This window comes from Prionailurus bengalensis, chromosome A2, assembly GCF_016509475.1.
Source record: "Prionailurus bengalensis isolate Pbe53 chromosome A2, Fcat_Pben_1.1_paternal_pri, whole genome shotgun sequence".
In the NCBI taxonomy this organism is placed as follows: Eukaryota; Metazoa; Chordata; class Mammalia; order Carnivora; family Felidae; genus Prionailurus; species Prionailurus bengalensis.
Genome location: NC_057348.1, coordinates 11496979 through 11517989, shown reverse-complemented (window position 1 = coordinate 11517989; position 21011 = coordinate 11496979). Strand labels below are relative to the sequence as shown.

At 52.2% G+C, this 21011-nt stretch overlaps 1 protein-coding gene and 1 non-coding gene across 3 annotated transcripts; one reads left to right on the top strand and one right to left on the bottom strand.

Moving 5' to 3' along the window:
• Positions 1-10117: 10117 nt before the first annotated feature.
• Positions 10118-10305, bottom strand: LOC122488868. Its single transcript, XR_006298779.1, has one exon. It is a non-coding gene; the product is annotated as a U2 spliceosomal RNA (small nuclear RNA).
• Positions 10306-10911: 606 nt separating this feature from the next.
• ILVBL (ilvB acetolactate synthase like) lies at positions 10912-21008 on the top strand. Of its 2 annotated transcripts, none has more exons than XM_043586874.1 (16): positions 10912-11098; positions 11635-11779; positions 12934-13135; positions 13258-13385; positions 13472-13610; positions 13706-13817; positions 16471-16570; positions 16712-16809; positions 16927-17063; positions 18287-18421; positions 19449-19563; positions 19676-19845; positions 19922-19992; positions 20072-20143; positions 20307-20412; positions 20547-21008. In XM_043586874.1, the coding sequence occupies exons 1-16, from the start codon at positions 11058-11060 to the stop codon at positions 20720-20722; spliced, it is 1947 nt and encodes a 648-aa protein (XP_043442809.1). In that variant the 5' UTR covers positions 10912-11057; the 3' UTR covers positions 20723-21008. The 2 variants fall into 2 exon arrangements, with proteins under 2 accessions (XP_043442809.1, XP_043442811.1); XM_043586876.1 differs by having other exon boundaries at positions 10925-11365.
• Positions 21009-21011: the final 3 nt, after the last annotated feature.

The following is a 21011-nucleotide window of genomic DNA, read 5'->3' as shown; positions in this document are numbered from 1 at the left end:
ATTATCATCATTCAGCCTTAAAAGGGAAGGACATTCTCACACAAGCTGCAACAAGAACGGACCTTGAGGACACGTGGACATGATGCTAAATGAAACCAGCCGGCCACGCAAGGACAGAGGGACGTCGGGGATGGTCGCACAACCACGTGAACGTACTTCACACCACTGAACCGGACCCGCAAACGTGTAAGTGGGTTACATGTGAAGATGGCAAATTTTGTGTTATGTGTATTTGACCACGGCTGAAACTGACGAACGGAGTGCAAAGTTACGCAGTCAGCATTAGCGAGAGGAGGGTTTGTTTGCCTTGCAAATATCCTGATACTGAACCATCTGAAGGCACCTCCCTAGACAGGCAGAACCAGAAAGACTGGTGCCACTGTATTCAGCACAGTATGATACCCACGCACCCCTCCTTCTCATACACGCAGCACCCCTGTCCGGGGATGCAGCCCCACACGACTCATCTGTTCGCTGCACAGTGTTTGAAATAGGAGGGGTCTTTCAAGCCCTGTAGTGGCTCCTCGTGTTCCGGCGACCTAGGAACTTAAGAAAAACCCAATTTAGATGTGGGATAAATGTTGCAACCGCAGTGAACAACGATGACGAAGACGATGACGATGACAAAGCTTCAGCAGAAGCACGGGAGACACACAGACCTCACTGAAATTAGCAACTTAGCGTTCTTGTTAGGCGGGGCTTGTGAGACTCCTCCGCTTGCCAGTTCTCGGTCCCTTGTCTTCCCTGGTCCTGGGCTCCGCCCTGTGTGAGGCTCCTCACTGACCTCTGGCCCTCATCACCACTTCTCGAGCTTTCTCATTTCATTCCCTGCGGCTATGGTTTGGGGGACCTTAGGGTACAACCTTGGGGCATTGTTTTATAAGCCAATCAGTCAACAGTCTTTTATCTTACAGTTTCTCTAAAATATTTAGCTGGCGCCCCAGCTTCGTGTGTCCAGGCAGCTCCAAGTACAAGCAAGTACAGCCAAAGATTTCCCTGGACACAGTTCCCCACCCCCCCATTTCTTTTATTGTGGTGAAATACACTGGACAGAAAATTGACTGCCTTAACCTTTTTTTTTTTTTTTAATCTTTATTTTTGAGAAAGAGATAGAGCGTGAGCAGGGGAGGAACAGAGGGAGAGGGAGACACAGAATCTGAAGCAGGATCCAGGCTCTGAGCTGTTAGCATGGGAGGAACAGAGGGAGAGGGAGACACAGAATCTGAAGCAGGCTCCAGGCTCTGAGCTGTGAGCACAGAGCCCGACGCAGGTCTTGAACCCATGAACCACGAGATCATGACATGAGCCGAAGTCAGACGCTTAACTGACTGAGCCACCCGGGCACCCCAGGAGTTCGATTTTTAAAGGAGGAAACTGAGAATAATTTCTGGTAGACAAGTAGCAACACATTAATTGTATCCTCCCATGAAGCAAGATTATTATTTCCATTATACTGATGAGTAACATGAAGGGTCCAAGAGTTTAAAAAGATTGGCCCCATATCCCATGGCTACTGAAGAGCCACCTGGGATTCAGTCCCAAGTGGTATGTGCCCTTAGCAGCTTTGACCACTGGGAGGACCCTGGGAGACCGAGAGATTACAAATAATCTGAAAGAAATGTGGGATCTGGAGCGCCTGGGTGGCTCAGTCGGTTAAGCGTCTGACTTCAGCTCAGGTCATGATCTCACGGTTCATGGGTTGGAGCCCCGCATTGGGCTCTGTGCTGACAGCTCAGAGCCTGGAGCCTGATTCGGATTCTGGGTCTCCTTCTCTCCCTGCCCTTCCCCTGCTCGCACTCTGTGTGTGTCTCTCTCTCTCTCAAAAATAAATAAACATTAAAACAAAAGTGCTCCTTCGGTGAACAAACATGAGTGACAAGAAAGCAAAACTGTGTTACTGCTGATGTGGAGAAAGTTTGAGGTCTGGACAGAAGGCCAAACCACCACGACGTTCCCTTAAGCCGAAGCCTCGTCCGGAGCAAGGCCCTAACCCTGTAATTCTACAAAGGCCGAGAGAGGTGAGGAAGCTCTCACGTTGGAGGCTAGCAGACACACGTCGGGTCACGAGGTTCCAGGAAAGACGCCATCGCCCCTGACGCGGCAGCACAAGGCGAAGCAGCAGGTGCAGATGCAGAAGCTGCAGCAAGTGATCCAGAAGATCTAGCCGAGATCATTCACGAAGGTGGTTGCAGTCTAAACAGCAGGTTGTACGTGGAGACCAGTCTTCTGGTTGGAAGAGGATGCCATCCAGGACTTTCAGAGCTAGAGAGGAGAGGTCAATGGCTGCCCTCGAAGCTTCAGAGGACAGGATGACTCTCTTGTTAGGGGCTAATGCAGCTGAAGTCAATGCTTATTTGCCATTGCAAAAGTCCTAGGGCCCTTAAGAAGTAGGCTAAATTGACTGTCTATGCTCTATATGTGGAACGACAAAGCCCAGATGATAGCTTATCTGTTTACAGCATGGTTTATTAAATATTTTAAATCTACTGTTGAGATCTACTGCTAGAGAGAGAGAGAGAGAGAGAGAAAGCAAGAAAGCAAGAAAGCAAGCAAGCAAGAAATTCTTTTCAAAATAAGACTGCACGTTGACAATGTGCATGGTCACCCAAGAGCACTGATGGAGATGTAAAGTAAGTTTAATATTGTTTTCAGGCCTGTAATCACAGTATCCATTCTGCAGTCTATGGATTAAGGAGTAATTTTGACTTCTAAGGTTATTCTTTAAGAAATACATTTTGGGGCACCTGGGTGGCTCAGTCAGTTGAGTGTCCAACTCCTGACTTTGGCTCAGGTCACGATCCCAGGGTCGTGGGATCGAGCCCCACATCGGACTCCATGCTAGGCGTGGAGCCTGCTTAAGATTCTCTCTCTCTCTCTGCCCCTCTCCCCAACTCATACTCTATCTCTCTCTAAAATAAAAAAAAATATGTTTTGATTTTTTAATGTTTATTTATTTTTGAGAGAGAGAGAGACAGAGAGTGTGTGTGAATGGGAGAGGGGCAGAGAGAGAGGGAGACACAGAATCCGAAGCAGGTTCCAGGCTCTGAGCTGTCAGCACAGAGCCCGATGTGGGGCTTGAACCCATGAACTGGGAGATCATGACCTGAGCTGAAGTCAGACACTTAACCGACTGAGCCACCCAGATGCCCTAAAGGAAATACATTTTGTAAAGCTATAGCTAGCTACATAGTGATTTCTCTGATGGATCTGGGCAAAGTAAATTGGAAACCTTCTGGAAAGGATTCACCATTCTAGATGCCATTAAGGATATCTGTGATTCATGGGAAGAGGTCAAAATATCAACGTGACCAGGAGTTCGGAAGAAGTGGATCCCAGCCCTCACGGATGACTTTGAGGGTTCAAGACTTCAGTGGAGGCAGTGACTGCAGGTGTGGTGGGAAGAGCAAGAGAACTAGAATCCGAAGTGGAGCCTGAAGACAATAGGCCTGCAGTGCTCCGATCTCGTGACAAAGCTTGAACGGAAGAGGAGTTGCTTCTAACGGACGAGGAAAGCAGGCTTCTTGAGCTGCAATCTGCTCCTGGTGAAGATGCCGCGAAGACGGTTGGAACGACGACACAGGGTTCAGAACGTCACAGAGGCAGAGTGGAGGGGGCGGCGGCAGCGGGATTTGAGGGGACGGACTCCGATTCCGAGAGAAGTCCCACCGTGGGTGAAATGCCACCAAACAGCATCGCATGCTGCAGAGAAGTCGCTCGTGAAAGAAGGGCTCCTTCGACGCAGCGAACTTTACTACTGTCTTATTTAAGACATTGCCACAGCCACCCCAGCCGTGAGCGACCACCACCCCGATCAGTCAGCAGCCGTCACGTGGAGGCAGGACCCTCCACCAGCAAAAAGATTTCGACTCTCAGAAGGCTCAGATGACGGTTAGCATTTTTTAGCAATAAAGTATTATATACATATATATATATATATATTAGAAAGAGAGAGGAGAAAGAGAGGGAGGGAGAGAGAATCTCAAGCAGGCTTCACGCCTGGTTGTGCAGGGCCAGCGTGGGGCTCAGTCTCATGACTGAAGTCACGATCTGGGCCGAAATCAAGAGTTGGATGCTTAACTGATTGAGCCACCCAGGTGCCCAGGGATAAAGTCTTTTTCAACTAAGGTATGTGCATTTGTTATTTCAGACACGATGCTATTGCGCACGTAACAGACTACACTACAGTGTAAGCACAACTTTGATACGCTCTGGGAAACGAGAACATTCATTTGACTTGCTTTATCGTGGTGGTCTGGAACTAAATCTGTGATACCTTGGAGGTATGCCTATTTTTGTGGTTTCTGTGGACTTTATTTTTTCCAGCCTTGAGGACTGACTGGCTTTCATTTCTCTGCTTGGGTGGATGGAAATGTGGGTCCGCCCCTCATTTTTAGGCATTTAGAGGGGGCTCGGACCCGTGTATGACTTGCACCTCCTGGGAATGGCTGGAGGCCCCAGGGGGTGCCATTGGCTCAAGCAGGTGGAAGCAAGGAAGGTCTTACAGCAATTTGGAAGGAGCTCTGGGTACCTCAAGCTCCTTCTCAAAGGCAGTATGAGCATTTTATTTATTTATTTATTTATAAGAAATTTATTGGCAAATCGGTTTCCATACAACACCCAGTGGTCATCCCAACAGATGCCCTCCTCAATGCCCATCCCCCACCCTCCCCTCCCTCTCACCTTCCCATCAACCCTCAGTTTATTCTCAGTTTTTTAGAGTCTCTTATGATTTGGTTCCCTCCCTCTCTAACTTTTTTTTTTTCTCTTCCCCTCCCCCCACGGTCTTCTGTTAAGTTTCTCAGGATCCACATAAGAGTGAAACCATATGGTATCTGTCTTTCTCTGTATGACTTATTTCACTTAGCGTAACACTCTCCAGTTCCACCCACGTTGCTACAAAAGGCCATATTTCATTCTTTCTCACTGCCAAGTAGGATTCCATTGTGTGTATAAAGCACGATTTCTTTAACCATTCGTCAGTTGATGGACATTTAGGCTCTTTCCCTCATTTGGCTCTTGTTGAAAGTGCTGCTATAAACACTGGGGTACAAGTGCCCCTATGCATCAGCACCCCTGTATCCCTTGGGTAAATTCCTAGCAGTGCTATTGCTGGGTCATAGGGTAGGTCTATTTTTCATGTTTTGAGGAACCTCCACACTGTTTTCCAGAGTGGCTGCACCAGTTTGCATTCCCACCAACAGTGCAAGAGGGATCCCGTTTCTCCACATCCTCTCCAGCATCTATAGTGTCCTGATTTGTTCATTTTATGTATGAGCATTTAGAAACACTGGCCACTGAACCAGGATCTGGAGATCTGGACCCGTTTACCTGCAAACCACTCTTGGAGACATGGGAGGGTCCCTTCCCTTCTCCTTCTCTTGGAGGTCATTACATGCAGCAATTGAACTGATGATCTCTCTTTGCCATTTTCAGACCCTATGTTGTCTCTGGAACTCATAAATGAGGCTTGATGAGAATATGAAGGCCTGGCAAGGTCACTGCTTCCCCAAATGTGAAGCGCCTAACAGTAATATTTCCTGCATGTGGTGTTCAAGAAAACTTTGCGCCGCACAGGTAGGAACCTATTCCTTCTCCTAACTCTCTTTCAAGGCTACCGGTTACTTCAAGAAATTGGTAAATTTCTTGATGCTAGTGGATCTTTGGTTAATTTTTTAAAAATTTGAGGATGGTTGACACGCAGTATTATGTTAGTGTTCAGTCTAGCGTCCACATCTCCATACCTCATGCTGTCCTCACGTCAGGGTAGCTGCTATCATCACATGACACTGTTACAATATCATTGACTGTGTTCCCTACGCTGTACCTTTTATTCTCGTGGTTAACACATCCCATAACTGGAAGCCTGTGTCCCCCACTCCCCTCCACCCATTTTGTCCATCCTCCTATCCCCCTTCCCTCTAGCAACTCTCAGTTTATTTATATGGCGGATTCTGCTTTTTGTCTATTTCTCCTCCTTCTCCTTCTTCTTTTTTGTAGATTTCACATATAAGTGAAATCAGATGGTATTTGTTTTTCTTAGTCTTATTTCTGCTAGTGTATCTTAAGAAAATTTTTTTTTAATTTTAGAGAGAGAGCGAGCACGCACAAACCAGAGAGAGGGGCAGAGGGAGAGAGAGAGAGAGAGAGAGAGAGAGAGAGAGAATCCCAAGCAGGCTCCGGATGTGGGGCTGGATCCCATGACCCTGGAATCACGACCTGAGCTGAAATCAAGAGTCAGACACTTTGGGAAGGCAAGCTGGTGCGGCCACTCTGGAAAACACTATGGTGGTTCCTCAAAAAACTAAAAATAGAACTATCCTACGACCCAGCAATTGCACTACTAGGCATTTATCCACGGGATAGAGGTGTGCTGTTTCAAAGGGGCACATGCACCCCAATGTTTATAGCAGTGCTACTGACAATAGCCAAAGTATGGAAAGAGCCCAAATGTCCGTGGATGGGTGAATGGATAAAGAAGATGTGGTATTTATATACAAAAGAGTATTACTCTGCAATCAAAAGAATGAAATCTTGCCATTAGCAACTATGTGGATGGAACTGGGGGGTATTATGCTAAGTGAAATTAGTCAGTCAGAGAAAGACAAATATCATGACTTCACTCATATGAGGACTTTAAGACACAGAACAGATGAACACAAGGGGAGGGAAGCAAAAATAATATAAAAACAGGGAGAGGGATGAAACATGAGAGACTCATAAATATGGAGAACAAACAGAGGGTTACTGGAGGGGTTGTGGGATGGGGGATGGGCTAACTGGGTAAGAGGCATTAAAGAATCTACTCCTGAAATCATTGTTGCACTACATGCTAACTAATTCGGATGTAAATTAAAAAAATTAAAACAAATTAAAACCAATTTAAAAAAAAAAAAAAAAGTCAGACACGTAACCAACTGAGCCTCCTAGGTGCCCCTGCTAATGTATCTTAAAAAAACTGTTTACATTGTGTGTGTATATCTCTCTCTATACACGCATGTGTATGCAATTATATGTGTAACTTAAAAGTATGATATATTAAAATAGATTTTTTTTTTAGTGTACAAGTCAATGAATTTTAACACATGCCACTGCTGTCGTCATCCAGGTACAGAACATCATGCCAGAAAACTCCCTTGTGTGACCCTCTTTATAGTCACATCCTACCCTAGTCCCCAGAAACCACTCATCTGTCCTCTGGTTTTGTCACTTACAGAATATTGTATCAATGGAATCATATAGTATGTAACCTTTTGAGACTGACTTCCTTCACTCAGCATAACTTTGTATGGGTGTTTAGCTTGTGGATAGAGAATACTCTCCCCCAGCCTGTTTGTTTTTGAGGTAAAATTGACATATATCATTGTACTTTAAGGTCCACGACTAATGATTTGATATACCTATATATTGCAAAATGACGACCACAGTAAGTTAATATCCATCACCTCACAGAATTACAATTTTTTTCCTTGTGATGAGAACTTTTTATTTATTTATTTATTTATTTATTTATTTATTTATTTATTAAAATTTTTAATGTTTATTTATTCTTGAGAAAGAGAGAGAGATAGAGACAGAGCATGAGCAGGGGAGGGTCAGAGAGAGAGAGAGAGAGAGAGAGAGAGAGAGGGAGACACAGAATCTGAGGCAGGCTCCAGACTCTGAGCTGTCAGCACAGAGCCCGACGTGGGGCTCAGACTCACAGACCGTGAGATGGTGACCTGAGCTGAGGTCGGACGCTTAACCGACTGAGCCACCAGGCGTCCCATGATGAGAACTTTTAAAACCCATTCTCTTAGCAACTTTCAGATCTATGATATAATACTGGTAACTGTGGTCTCCATCCCCAGGATTTATTTATCTTTTAACTAGGTATTTGTACCTTTTGACCACTTTCACCCCCATTCCCTCCTCCCACCCCAACTTCTGGCAACCACACAGCTGTTCTCTGAGCATCATTATTTTGAGATTCATCTAAGTCGTTGTGTGTTTCAGTAGCTTGCCTTCTGTTGCTGAGTTGTGTTCCATGGTATGGGTGGATCACAGTTTAACCACTCACCTGTTGAAGGCATTAACCTTAAAAATAAAACTGTCAGTTGGGGGCCCCAGGTGCCTCAGTCGACTAAGCATCTGACTCTCGATTTCGGCTGTTTATGATCTCACATTTCATGAGTTCAAGCCCTACTTTGGGCTCCACGCTGACAGTGTGGAACCTGCTTGGGATTCTCTTCCTTCCCCTCTCTCTCTGCCTCTCCCCTGCTCACTCTCTCTCTCTCTCAAAATAAATGAATACACTTAAAAAAATAAAATAAAACTGTCAGTTATTTATCAGCAAAAATGGGCTTATTCAGGAAGACCGGAAAATTACAATTCATGATACCTAGGCCACCGCAATCTACAGGCAAGTCTGAGGCACATGGGCAAGGAAAGTTCTTTAGAGAGGAAAAGGGAGGGTTGGGAGGAGCTGCTATAAACCAAAAGTCCATTGGGGTAAACTGGGAGTTCAAAGTATAGTGGCTTTTTCATGGCTGTGGGGTCACAGTCTCTCCTTGGTCGGGCTGTTGCTGGGGAGGAGAAAGACCTTTCTTCCTTCTGCTGGATTAGTTCAGTGGTATTTGTTCTCAAGACTTGCAAGGTAAGTCTTAGTTTACAGTTGATGGTGAGTGGTAGGGTGTGTGAGCTCCCCTTCTGGCCTCCTAGCTCCATTAAAAAAAAATTTTTTTTTTCAACGTTTATTTATTTTTGGGACAGAGAGAGACAGAGCATGAACGGGGGAGGGGCAGAGAGAGAGGGAGACACAGAATGGGAAACAGTCTCCAGGCTCTGAGCCATCAGCCCAGAGCCTGACGCGGGGCTTGAACTCACGGACCGCGAGATCGTGACCTGAGCTGAAGTCGGACGCTTAACCGACTGCGCCCCCCAGGCGACCCTCCCAGCTCCATTTTAAATGAGGTTTCATTCTACTGATTTTCACAAGGGACATTTGGTTTTTTCCTAGCTTTTGGCTATTACCAATAAAGCCCCTCTGAAAAATTGTGTGCAGGTTTGGTGTGACTTAGGCTGTTCAAAATCCTCTCTGGCCTTCCAATTCACTTAGAATAAAATCCAATGTTAAGTGCAAGGGTGTCTGGGTGGTCCTCAAATGCTATACCCTGTGACAAGCATGGGGAAGCCATGTGGTTGAAGCACAGTACCTGTTCTTGAGGTCCTCCCAGTCTGGGGGCAGCACGGCTGGAGTTCACATTGTGCCTCTATCACTTACAAGCTGTGTGACCTTGAGCAAGTTCCTTAACCTCTCTGTGTTTCAGTTTCCTCACCTGTAAATGGAGAGATTAATAACATAAACTATGTTACAGGGCTAACAAGCCCTTATATGTAATAAGTGCTTAACAAAAATGATCACTGTTTCATTATTGGCTTTCAGAATTTAATTGCAACTGGAAGGCCTGTCTAGGAAGTTTGTATTTTATCCTGTTAATTATATACAGGGAGAGTGGGGTTGAGCTGGTAGATGAGAGACAGGAGGGAGAAGGAGGGGTTTGGAGACTCTTGGAATACTCCTGAACAGCTCTCATGGGGTGGCGGGGAGGAGTCTGGTTGGAGTGGGTTGAAGAGGGAATAGATGGAGGTCTTATGGAGACAGCAGATGTAGATAACTCACTGGAGGAATTTTGCTAAAAAGAAATGCAAAGGCGGGGGCGCCTGGTGGCTCAGTGGGTTAAGCGTCCGATTTCAGCTCAGGTCATGATCTCACAGTTTGTGAGTTCAAGCCCTGTGTTGGGCTCTGTGCTGACAGCTCAGAGCCTGGAGCCTGCTTGGGATTCTGTATCTCCCTCTCTCTCTGCTCCTCTCCCACTCACACACTCTCTCTCTCTCAAAAATAAATAAACATTAAAAAAATTTTTTTTAAAGTGCAAAGGGACAGTAATAAGTGGAAAATGTGGGGCAAAGGGGTTTCCTTTTCTTTTCTTTCTTTTAATGGGTGAAATGAAAAGTAGGAATGATTTCAACATAAGACAAAATTAACAACAGGGTGTAATCCTCAGAGGGAAATCCCTGAAGTTGACAAGGGATGAGGGCCAATGTTAAAATGGTACAATCTTTATCTTCTCCCCCCACAGGCGGGTGCAGTGTTCCTGGATGTACTGCAGTACCACGTGGATGGGTGAAGTGGGCGGAGCAAGCTCCTATTCCAACTCCCTGCTCCAAAAATCCATTTAATATATTATCCTCGGATAGGGGACGTATCTGATGTCAATCTGACAACAGTTACTACACTTGATCTTAGCTAAAAGGCCGAGAAACAACTAGATTTGTTTTGGAAGGAAGCAGGGTGCTCAGTACCAGAATTACTTCCCCCCTCGCTGGTGGAGAGATCATTCTCTAGAGGCCAGATGGCTGGAGCCAAGGACCACCGGCGTCGAAGCGTCTCCTCCCTTCCACTCGGGGCAGAAACTCCTCAAGGTCTGGGAAAGAAGGCGGGGCCTGCGGGGGTGGGGCCAGCCGCAGAGGCAAGCCTACGAGCTAGGGGGCGAAGCTCTGCCCTTGCAGGGTTCTGGTGGGATGGGAGGCGGGGCCTGTGCAAGGGCGAGGGGCGGGCTTGTTTGGGATGTGGTTGCAGAAGGTGGATCTGGGGAGCGACGTGTGACGTCCCGGTCTGGCCGACCTGAGGGGCATTCGGCACGGCTGGTGTGAAAGCTGGCTGGCTGGAAGGCCCGAACACTACGGACAGAAACGTGGGGGCCAACGGAAGGCCGTGGAAAGCCGGCTCCACACGGTCGCGGCTTATACAAAATGCCAAGGGGCGTGGTCTCATGTAAAGAAAGGGGTTAGGCCTGCAGTACGAGCCAATGAGAGGCGGGGGAGGGCGGGACTTGTGCTGAGGCGGCCTGTAGGGACGGGGCTTTTGTAGGGGATGCTTGTAACCCAGAGCGTGGTTACAGCTTTGCGCGTGCGTCTCAGGCCGGACTACGGGGCGCCGCAGACCCAAGTGAGAGAAAGGGACAAGGCTGCAGGCTCGGAGCCCGGCCCCCTCAAGCCGCGCGTTTGGGTCACGTGACATGAAGGGCACCGAATTCCTCTGGAGTCAGCGCCATTTCCCGTAGGTGAAGGCCGAAGTATCCTGGGGGTCAGAGAAGCCTCCTGTTGCGATGTGACCTTGACCCACGGCCTGGGGCGGGTGTCAGGCTCGGGCGCTCGCAGAGGGCAGAGGTCTAGCTTTAAGGGATGGGCGCGCCCGCTAGCTTGGGGGCGTGGCCTCGTCCTTCTAGGTGGTGTAGACTTGGGGTGGGCGGGCTCACCATTGGGGCTGAGATTTGGACCCAGGTGTAAAAGAGGCGGGGCTTCCCATCTATTCTTTGAGAAACAGGTAAGTGTGAAGCACTATTTTGAGGCCAAAACTGCCTGTGGTGGCCAATTTTTGGTGCTGGTGGTGACGTAAGGAAGGGGGCTGGCGCCGCGGGAGGCGTGGCCTGGCCCCCCAAGAGGCGTGGCCTCGCCCAGAGCCTAACCGCGTAGGTGTCGTGGCGGCGCCGAAACTGGCGAGAAGAGGCGTGGCCCGGGAGCCTTGTGGCCGGGGAACCTTCTTCCGGAAAAGATCGCGGCGCCTAGCTGCTGGCACTGTCCTTTCTCTTTCAGGTGGCGAGTCATGGAGACCCTCACGGCCGCCGCCCCTGCTGGGAGCTTCTTCCCCTCTTTCCTGCTCTTGGCCTGCGGGACGCTAGTGGCCGCCCTGCTGGGCTGCGCGCACCGCCTGGGGCTCTTCTATCAGTTGATGCACAAGGTGCGGGGGCATAGGTCAGCGGCGGGCTGGGGGCAGCCAAAGAAGGAAGGAGCTCCTGGCACTCCTAGCTCACTTATTTTACAGGAGAAAGTGAGGCCCGACTAATCTAGGGGGCTCGGTTGGGAAATTCTGTCTACGGCCCTTAATGCTTCGGCAGTCTGCAGACAGGTCCCTGGACTTTGCCTGTAGGCAGAGATAAATCGGGCGGTAGCTGCCGGGTACTCAGCGCCCCGCCTACTCCTTCCCCAGAGGCCAAGAGCCCTTTTCACTGAGCGCAGCTCCCTAAACCCGACGTGATCAGAGTGGGCCAAAGGTAGCACCAGAAGGGGTAGCTGTGAGAGATGTCATGTACTTCTCAACGCGTCCCCTAGAGGTGCTTTTGTTTCTGTACTCATTTTCCACAAGAGAAAACTGAGGCTCAGAGAGTTTGTGTGGTAACTTGTCATAGGTGGCCTTTTGGGGAACAGTTGACCCCACGGATCTCACCCTGAACTGCTTGGCTCCTCCCTCAGGAGTCCACCCCTTCCCCTCCCAATAGCAACGGGAGCAAGGTCACTGGCCTTGAGGATTTCTGGAGATTTAAGGCAAAGGCCTCTGGTGTGCGGGGCTGGGAACAAGCCGAGGCTCAGAAGCCTCAGCATATTCTGTGCCAGCAGGCCGCTCCCTTGCCAGGTGCTTAGTGGCTGGCAGCCTGTCAGCGGGGCCTGCCCAGTGAGTGGGAAGAAGCCTAGCGGGCTGGGATCAACAGTTGCCACTAGCTCCTGGAGGGCAGGCAGTTCTGGAGTCCCAGCAGATGGCCCCTGGCCAAACTACTTTGGGTTCTGGGGATCCACTTTCCCTCTCCTCTCCCTCATTGGCCTACTGTCCCCGGAGACAGGCAGTGTAACAGAAGGGGGCGCTCAAGGGCCTTGGTTCTATGGGACTTTGAATCTTGCCAGGGCAAGTCTTGGTTCCCTTAGCTGTACGAGGACGGCCTGCCCTACTCTGGGCCTTGTGTATAGTATGATATGTGCCTCACCAATATCAAAGTTCCTCTGACCCCTGACTCTGTCCTGCCCTCCTTCCTGGGGGAGTGAGAGTGCCCTCTCCCTGTCTGCCTTGGCCCTCTTGCCCTGGTCCTTGGTAATTGTGCTCCTCTCCCTCCCTGGGCCCAGGTGGACAAGGCGAGCATCCAGCATGGCGGGGAGAATGTGGCAGCTGTGCTGAGGGCCCACGGCGTGCGGTTCCTCTTCACCCTGGTCGGCGGGCACATTTCCCCCATACTGGTGGCTTGTGAGAAGTTGGGCATCCGCGTGGTGGACACACGCCACGAAGTCACAGCTGTCTTTGCCGCTGATGCTGTGGCCCGCCTGACCGGTGAGGGCAGAGCAGAGAGGGTGGAGGGCTGGTGAGAGTGGGATGGGAAGTCTTTGCAGGGCAGAGTTTTTTCAGAGGTGGCCGGGAGGGTGGGCAGGGCCGTGATGTATTCTGTATTTCAGGGACCGTGGGCGTAGCAGCAGTGACAGCGGGCCCTGGCCTCACCAACACGGTGACTGCAGTGAAGAATGCCCAGATAGCTCAGTCGCCAGTCCTGCTTCTGGGTGGGGCCGCCAGCACCCTGCTGCAGGTGCCCTGCCCTTGGGTGGATGGCGGGGGTCCCGGGGAGCCTCAAAGGTCTCATGTATTGACTCTGGCCTCCTCTGTTTCCACCAGAACCGGGGTGCGCTCCAGGCCATTGATCAGATGGCCCTGTTTAGGCCACTGTGCAAGTTTTGTGCTTCTGTGCGGAGGGTGCGGGACATCGTGCCCACCCTGAGGGCTGCGATGGTGGCTGCCCAGTCGGGGACCCCAGGTAGGTGGGGGGGGGGGGGCTGGGCGGTGGTCAGGCCCTAAGGCCTGGGTCCAGGGAGGCATGGCAGGCTCAGTATCCTCCCTGCCCCTCCACAGGCCCAGTGTTTGTGGAGCTTCCCGTTGATGTGCTGTACCCCTACTTCATTGTCCAGAAGGAGATGGTGCCAGCCAAGCCGCCCAAGGGCCTCGTGGCTCGAATGGTCACCTGGTGAGTTGCCTCACCCCCACCGTGCCCTCTCCAGCCCCCTGCCCTCTTTTGTAACTTCTCGCCAGCCTCTGTCACTCCTTTGACTCATTCATTGGTTTGCATATCAGCTGAGGGGAACCAGCCTTAGGAAGAGCATTGGAGGTAGAGGGACTAGCATATGCAGAGGTCCTGAGGCAGGAGCGAACTTGGTGGGTTGGGAAAGCAAAGTAGCCTCTGTGGCAGCAGCAGGTGAGCAAAGGGGAGAGGGGCAGAGGTTGAGCTCAGAGCAGCCAGCAGGGGCCACTGGGAGGACCTGGGGTTTTGTTTTTACTTTGAGATCCATCGAGAAGCATTATATGGTCCAAAGCAGAGGTGTGGCACACCCCAATTCAGGTTTTTATCACGTTCCCTCTGACTGCTGCTGGGGAACGGACTGTGGGCTTGTGTGGAAGCTGGGAGGCCAGGGAGGAGGGGTTGTCGGCCCTGGGATGAGAGGCAGTGGTGGCCTGGCTTTGAGTGGTAGCTGTGGGATGCAGAATAAGGAATAAGCTTAAAGGTTTTCCTGGAAGAGCTACAAGGTTGAGGGGGGACTTCTTTCAGTGGAGAGGATAGGAAGGGGTTCCATGTGGGGCCACATCCCCAGCAGAGGTATCTGGTTTTGGCCACCCCTGGGATGGGCCTGGCCAGAGCGGCACAGGAAGGAGAGTCGATTCTCCTCTTCCTTCCCCTCTGTCCCTTCCCTTTGCCTGTCCTTGCTCTTCTACCTGCCATGCCCCTTCCATGTATTTAGCGAGTGCCACAGTGTGCCAGGTACCAGGACCGGCACGAACAAGACAGGCCCCTGTGCCTGGGCACGTGAGAAGTCCCTTGAAGACCATTTCGGGGGGTAGAACTTTATTCACATATCTTTTGTGACAACACTGAGTGAAGAGGGTGAGGTGTTACTACACCCATTTCATAGAGTGGGTAACTGGGACCCAAAGGGGGTAAATGACTGGCAGGAAGTCATCCAGCTTGTTAATGGCACACGAGGATTCAGCCTGGAGGAGCCTCCCATGCTTTATCCACAGAGCTATGTGCCATCTACAGGGAATGAAATGAAAGTTCAGAGAGTCGGGTCTGAATCCCGAGCCAGTAACTAGCTGTGTTAACCTTGAGCAAGTGATTAAGCCTTCCCCACCCACCCCCCGCCAGTTTAATGGAAATACAGTTGACATAGGGGACTGTGCAGGCTTAAGGTGGACAGCGTCATAATTTGACGATCCTGTTGTGATTAAACCTTTCTTGACTGCAGCTTGCCTGTCTGTAAAATGAAGAAGCGTAGCGTGGTTTTCTCTCTAGACTAAGATTCTGTGAAGAATAAAGCACGATCGCTTCGACAGTGTAAAATGCTGAAGTGACTAATTAGCCATTGTCTTAGATAAGAATAGGGTTGAGTCCAGTGTCCTTTCAGGTGTAAGGCAAGCTGTCTCCCATCCTTTCTCCAACCTGGCTAGGGAACCACAAATACAGAGGGGGATTCAGAGGTCCTGAACAGATAGGAAGTGGCTGGTGTCCATGCCAGGTAGGCTGAATTTTGTTTGTTTATTTGTTTGTTAAAGTTTATTTATTTATTTTGAGAGAGAGTGAGAGAGCAAGGTGCATGCAGGGTTGAGGCAGAGAGGGAGGGAGACAGAGAATCCCAAGCAGGCTCCGCAGTGTCGGCACAGAGCCTGATGCAGGGATTGATCTCATCAACCGTGAGATCATGACCTGAGCCGAGATCAAGAGTCAGACACTTAACTGACTGAGCCACCCAGGCACCCGAGGTAGGCTGAACTTTTAAGCAATTTTGTTCTGTGGCCGTGACAGCAGCCTGTTTGTTCCCTGGTTCTGGGTCCTCCCTCCCCCCCTTCCATTCTCCTTTCCTCTCTTGGGCTGCCGCTACTCAGCCCTTTGGGCTGGCTCTTCCTTTGCCTTTCTTTCTGTGTTGGGGTTTACCATGGTGTCTTCCTTGGCCTCTTCTCATTCTCTGTATTCTTGGTTCCTCCTCAAAAGAGAAACAGAAGCTTCTGGTTCCGACTCCTTTTTGCCGACACCCACATGTCTTGTTCTTGGCTGGATTGGATGTTCCTTGAATGCAGATCTGGGCAAGATTTATCTCTGTGTCTCCAGGGCCCTGGAGGCCCAAATGGGAAGTCAGGGCCCTATGACCCAATGAGTAAGGAGACAGAAGGAGGTGTCGGAAGCCGGAAAAAAGAGGCTTGAGGGCCTTCCCTGATTGAGTGTTTTGCAAAGTGCTTTATATCCTGAATGGATAGATAGTAAACCTTGGGAGAGAGATTCCCTTTTCCATTTTACAGAGGAGGAACCTCAGAAAAGTTAGGTCACTTGCCCAGTCGCACAGCTAGGAAGCGTGGAGCCTTGGGTGTTTCACTCTGCAGCCGTGGCCCTGATCCTGGCACTCCACACCTGTGTCACTTGGTTCTGAGGGTCTGTGTCAGGTTAAGTGGTCGCCAGAAGCTTCTCAGGGGCAACAGGCGGCTGGAGACTCGGCCACTGGGGTTTGTCTGTCTGGGGTGTGGCTCACCTACTTGTGTGCCTGTCTCACTTCCCGCCTCGACCCCGGCCTCCTTCAGCTCCCAGAACCCCAGCCATTAATCCTGGTAATTGCCTCTTCCTCTCATCTTTGCAGGTACTTAGAGAATCACCTGGCCAACCTCTTTGCAGGAGCCTGGGAGCCTCGGCCTGAGGGGCCTCTGCCTCTGGACATTCCGCAGGCATCCCCCCAGCAGGTGAATCGCCTCTCTTCCCTGGTTCCCTGAGGAACCCCACCTGGCAGGATGGCCTCTCTCTGAGTCAGTAGTGGGGCCTGGATCTTGGGGGCTGATGGTGACTCACACGGTTGGCTCTTTGAGCCCCGTCTCTAATCCCAGGTTCAGCGCTGTGTGGAAATCTTGAGCCGAGCCAAAAGGCCCCTTGTTGTGCTGGGGAGCCAGGCTCTGCTGCCCCCGACACCTGCTGACAGACTTCGGTGAGAACCCTCAGCCCCGCCCTTGCTGTCATATCCCTGGTCCCCGGTCTCCGGATGCCTTGTGGGGTGGGGGCATGCCCTTGGCTACACTCCCCTCTGCTCTGCCTGGACCCCCAGGACTGCCGTGGAGACCCTTGGCATCCCCTGCTTCCTGGGAGGGATGGCACGAGGACTGCTGGGCCGCAACCACCCCCTCCACATCCGGCAGAACCGCAGCGCTGCTCTGAAGAAAGCAGACGTGGTCCTCCTGGCAGGTGGGCCTCGGCCTCCTCTGCCCTTTCCCCTTTCCCTCCCTGCAGGCCCCACCCCTGCTCCTCTCCCCACTCCCCCTGTGGCCCTGCCCCTCGTAGTCAGGTACTTAACTGGCACCCTCCCCTCGTAAGCACTCACCCTCTTACCTTGGGCCCGCCCCTTGCCCCTTGCCCCTTGCCCCTTGTCCCTTGCCCGGGTTTGGACAGCCGTGTACTTGAAATCCAGCCAGGGAAGTTCTGGCAAGCTCGCGGTCGGGCCGCGTGGCTCGGCCCTGCATGGAGGAAGAGGCACAGATAGTGGGCACCTGTAGTGTTCACATTCAGCGTTGGCACGTGTGTGCTCTGTGCAGGATGGACACAGCATGTACGCGTGCGGCGTGCGCATTTTCGTGTAAAGGGGAGTCCTGGCCACCGTGTAATAGTTGTATCGGTTCGCGGTTGTGTGATAACCATCCCAAAACTCAGTGACTTAAAATGCGCTTATTATGGGGGCGCCGGGGTGGCTCAGTGGGCTTAAGTGTACGACTTCGGCTCAGGTCGTGATCTCACCATTTGTGAGGTTGAGCCCCGCGGCGGGTTTTCTGCTCTCAGAGCCTGGAGCACGCGCTTTGGGTCCTCTGTCGCCCTGTCTCTCTCTGCCCCTCCCCCGCACTCTCTCTCTTTCAAAAATAAACAAACATTGAAAAAAGGCACTTATTTCTCAAGCTCCACCTGTGGGTTAGGCGGTAGTTTTTCTGCTGTTGGTGGGACTCCTTTATGGGTCTGTAGTTGGCGAGGCAAGAAGGCATCTGGGCTGATCCGGGGCGGGCAGGCGCATATCCTTGGGCTCGGCTGACGTTAGGCTGGGCTCACGTGGCCTCCGCTGGGCTAACTGACTTCTCTGACTCCTCCTTACATCTTCCTCCAGGTTTCTCATCATCCAGCAGGCCAGCCTGGGCTTGTTCACTTGGTGGAGGATGAGAACAGGCAGGAGGGTTAGAGCAAGGTGTTTTAGAGAGAGAGAGAGAGAGAGACAGTGGCAGCCACAAGGCTTCTTGAAGCCTGGTCTCAGGAGTGCCTGCCGTCATTCTGCCACAGCCTGTTGACCGAAGCGTGTGCCGAGGCCAGCCCGTACAGGGAGAAAGGAAGAATGGGGGTCACTTTTGCATCTACTCTGCCATGGTGGGTGAAGGAAGGTAGTGGGGACACTGGGCCTGCAGCCGCTGAGACCCCGCTTCCCACGCCAGGAATCGTGTGCGACTTCCGCCTGTCTTACGGCCGTGTCCTCAGCCGCAGCAGCAAGATCATCATCGTCAACCGTAACCGGAAAGAGATGTTGATGAACTCAGACATGTTCTGGAAGCCCCAGGAAGCCGTGCAGGGTGAGCGCCCGGTACCCCCTCACACACACATGCTCTTCCTGGTCCTTCTCTTGGCCTCTGCTGCAGCTGGCTTGAGCTGGGTGCTTGTGAGCAAGGCCTGAACCCTGCCCCGGCGGGCATCCGGTCAGCTGGAGACATACCTGTGGCTCTCAGACTGATGGGTGCTTCTGGATGAACAGATGGTGGGGTGTGCGTACGAGGGGAGGCCTGGGAATAACATGCATGTGATCACGCCCCTGGCTGCAAATCCTCCCATGCTGCTTGCTGCCCGGAGGACAGAGACCTGCCTCCTTGGCCTCCGAGGCTTTTGTTGTCCTGTCCTACCTTCCCTGTTCAGTCTGCTCCCACAGCCTTTTGTGCCCTGCTTCTGCCCGTCGTCCCAAGGACACTGTGCCGCAGCGTAGGCTACACGGAGCTCTTGTGTCAAGCAGAGGAGTGGCGCTGTTGCATTCAAGCTCGGGAAGGTCTACTGTAGCAGCTGGTGGGCAGCGAGTTGGAGGGGGGCAGGTGGAGGCCAGGGGCCCGTTAAACCAGGCCAGGGCCGAAACGACGAGGCCTGGAGCGGGGATGGACCGGGATGAGAGACTCGGCTTCTCTGAGCCTCTGTGGGATCACTTCGAAGACGGAGATGATGGAAAGTGTATATATCACTGGCCTGTTTATCGGTCACTTCAAAAGCAGCGTGCTTGGCTGATGGAGGTGCTTTTCGTGATGTGTTTTAAGGCAGAATTCACAGCACTGCCTGATCTAGGGTGTGAGGAGGAGGAGGCGGGTGACGAGGCTGCCTGGGTTTCTAACCCACTTAGTGCTTCCTAAACCTTCATTTCTCTGGCCTTGGCTGCCCTGACCTGCTTCTGGCAGACTGTGGGGAGTGTTTTGCCTCTTCTGCTCTAGGAGCATCCCTGGCCTGGCACCTTGCCTCCTGCTATTGCCTCCTGTTGCTATTGGATTCCTGCTGTCCTCGGGCCTTTGGTGCTGGGAGGGCAGGAGGCCACTTCCCTGCAGCTGTTTTCTCTTCCTTCCGTAGGAGACGTGGGCTCCTTTGTGGTGACGCTGGCGGAGGGCCTGAAGGGCCAGACGTGGGCCTCAGACTGGGCAGAGGAGCTTCGACAAGCTGACCGGCAGAAGGAGCAGACCTTCCGGTGGGGGCCGGGTGTGGTGGACACGGGGCGGGGCGGGGGGGGGGGGGAGGAGGGGCTGGGTTCCCGGCAGGCTCTCCTGCTGGCCCTGCTGATGTGCACCTCTGTCTGGCAGGGAGAAGGCATTGACGCCTGTAGGCCAGCACCTGAACCCGGTGCGGGTACTGCAGCTTGTGGAAGAGATTCTGCCTGACAACACGATTCTGGTGGTTGATGGTGGAGACTTCGTGGGCACTGCCGCCCACCTGGTGCAACCCCGTGGCCCCCTGCGCTGGCTCGATCCTGGTAAGGAAGGGCCTCTGCCTGGGATGGCTTGTACGGTCCAGGCCCCTTTCTACCCACGTGTTCTTGGTTTCCCTAGGGGCCTTTGGGACGCTGGGGGTTGGTGCAGGATTTGCACTCGGGGCCAAACTGTGCCGGCCAGATGCCGAGGTGAGTCAGGGCGCTGGAGGCAGGAGGCTTGCCGTGTCCTGGGTAGTGAGGTACTCAAGCAGCCTTGTTCCCTGCTCAGGTGTGGTGCCTGTTTGGAGATGGAGCCTTTGGCTATAGCCTCATTGAATTTGACACCTTTGTGAGACACAAGGTGACTGGGCTGCCCGAGGGACGCTGAGGGCTTGGAGTCCTGGGAGCTGTCAGGATGGGCCGGGATAGGGAGGGAGCTGCTTCTGCCTGTCCCTGTCTTTGCCCTCTGGTTGGCCAAGCCTTGAAACTGAAGGCTGTGGGCTGGCCTCTCCCTCTCCCTGCAGATCCCAGTGATTGCCTTGGTGGGGAATGATGCTGGCTGGACCCAGATCTCTCGGGAGCAGGTGCCCTGTCTGGGCAGCAATGTAGCCTGTGGCCTGGCTTACACCGGTGAGGGGCCTGGGCAGGCTGGAGACGGGGGGAGGCTGTTTCAGGCCCGGATGGATGGGCATGTGTTCCTCTCCTGGGCTGACTGCATGGCGGGCTGGGTGCCTGCCACCATCTGACTGGACTTCTCCTTTCAGATTATCACAAGGCAGCCATGGGACTTGGGGCCCAGGGCTTGCTGCTCTCCCGGGAGAAAGATCAGGTGGTCGAGGTGCTTCGTGACGCTCAACAGCAGTGCCGAGATGGCCACCCGGTTGTGGTCAACATCCTCATTGGGAGGACAGACTTCCGAGATGGCTCCATTGCTGTGTAGGGCCTCATGGGTCAGTACCCTTGGCTCCCTTCCCACCCCTGGACTGTACCTAGCTGGTTGAGAGCCTCATCCTTGCCTACCTGGACCTGGCCTATGAGGTCCACTGACTCCACAACCCTCCAAGAAGACAGGGTGGGGCTGCAGGGGTCAGAGCTCAGAGAAGCTCCGTGGCAGCACCCGGGAGCTCCTGGGCTTTTTTTCTCTGCGGGGGACAACTGCCCTTTTCTCCCTTCCTCTCTTCCACGCTTAATAAACCACTTCTGGTCCGTGTGGGCCCAAGTACTCATCC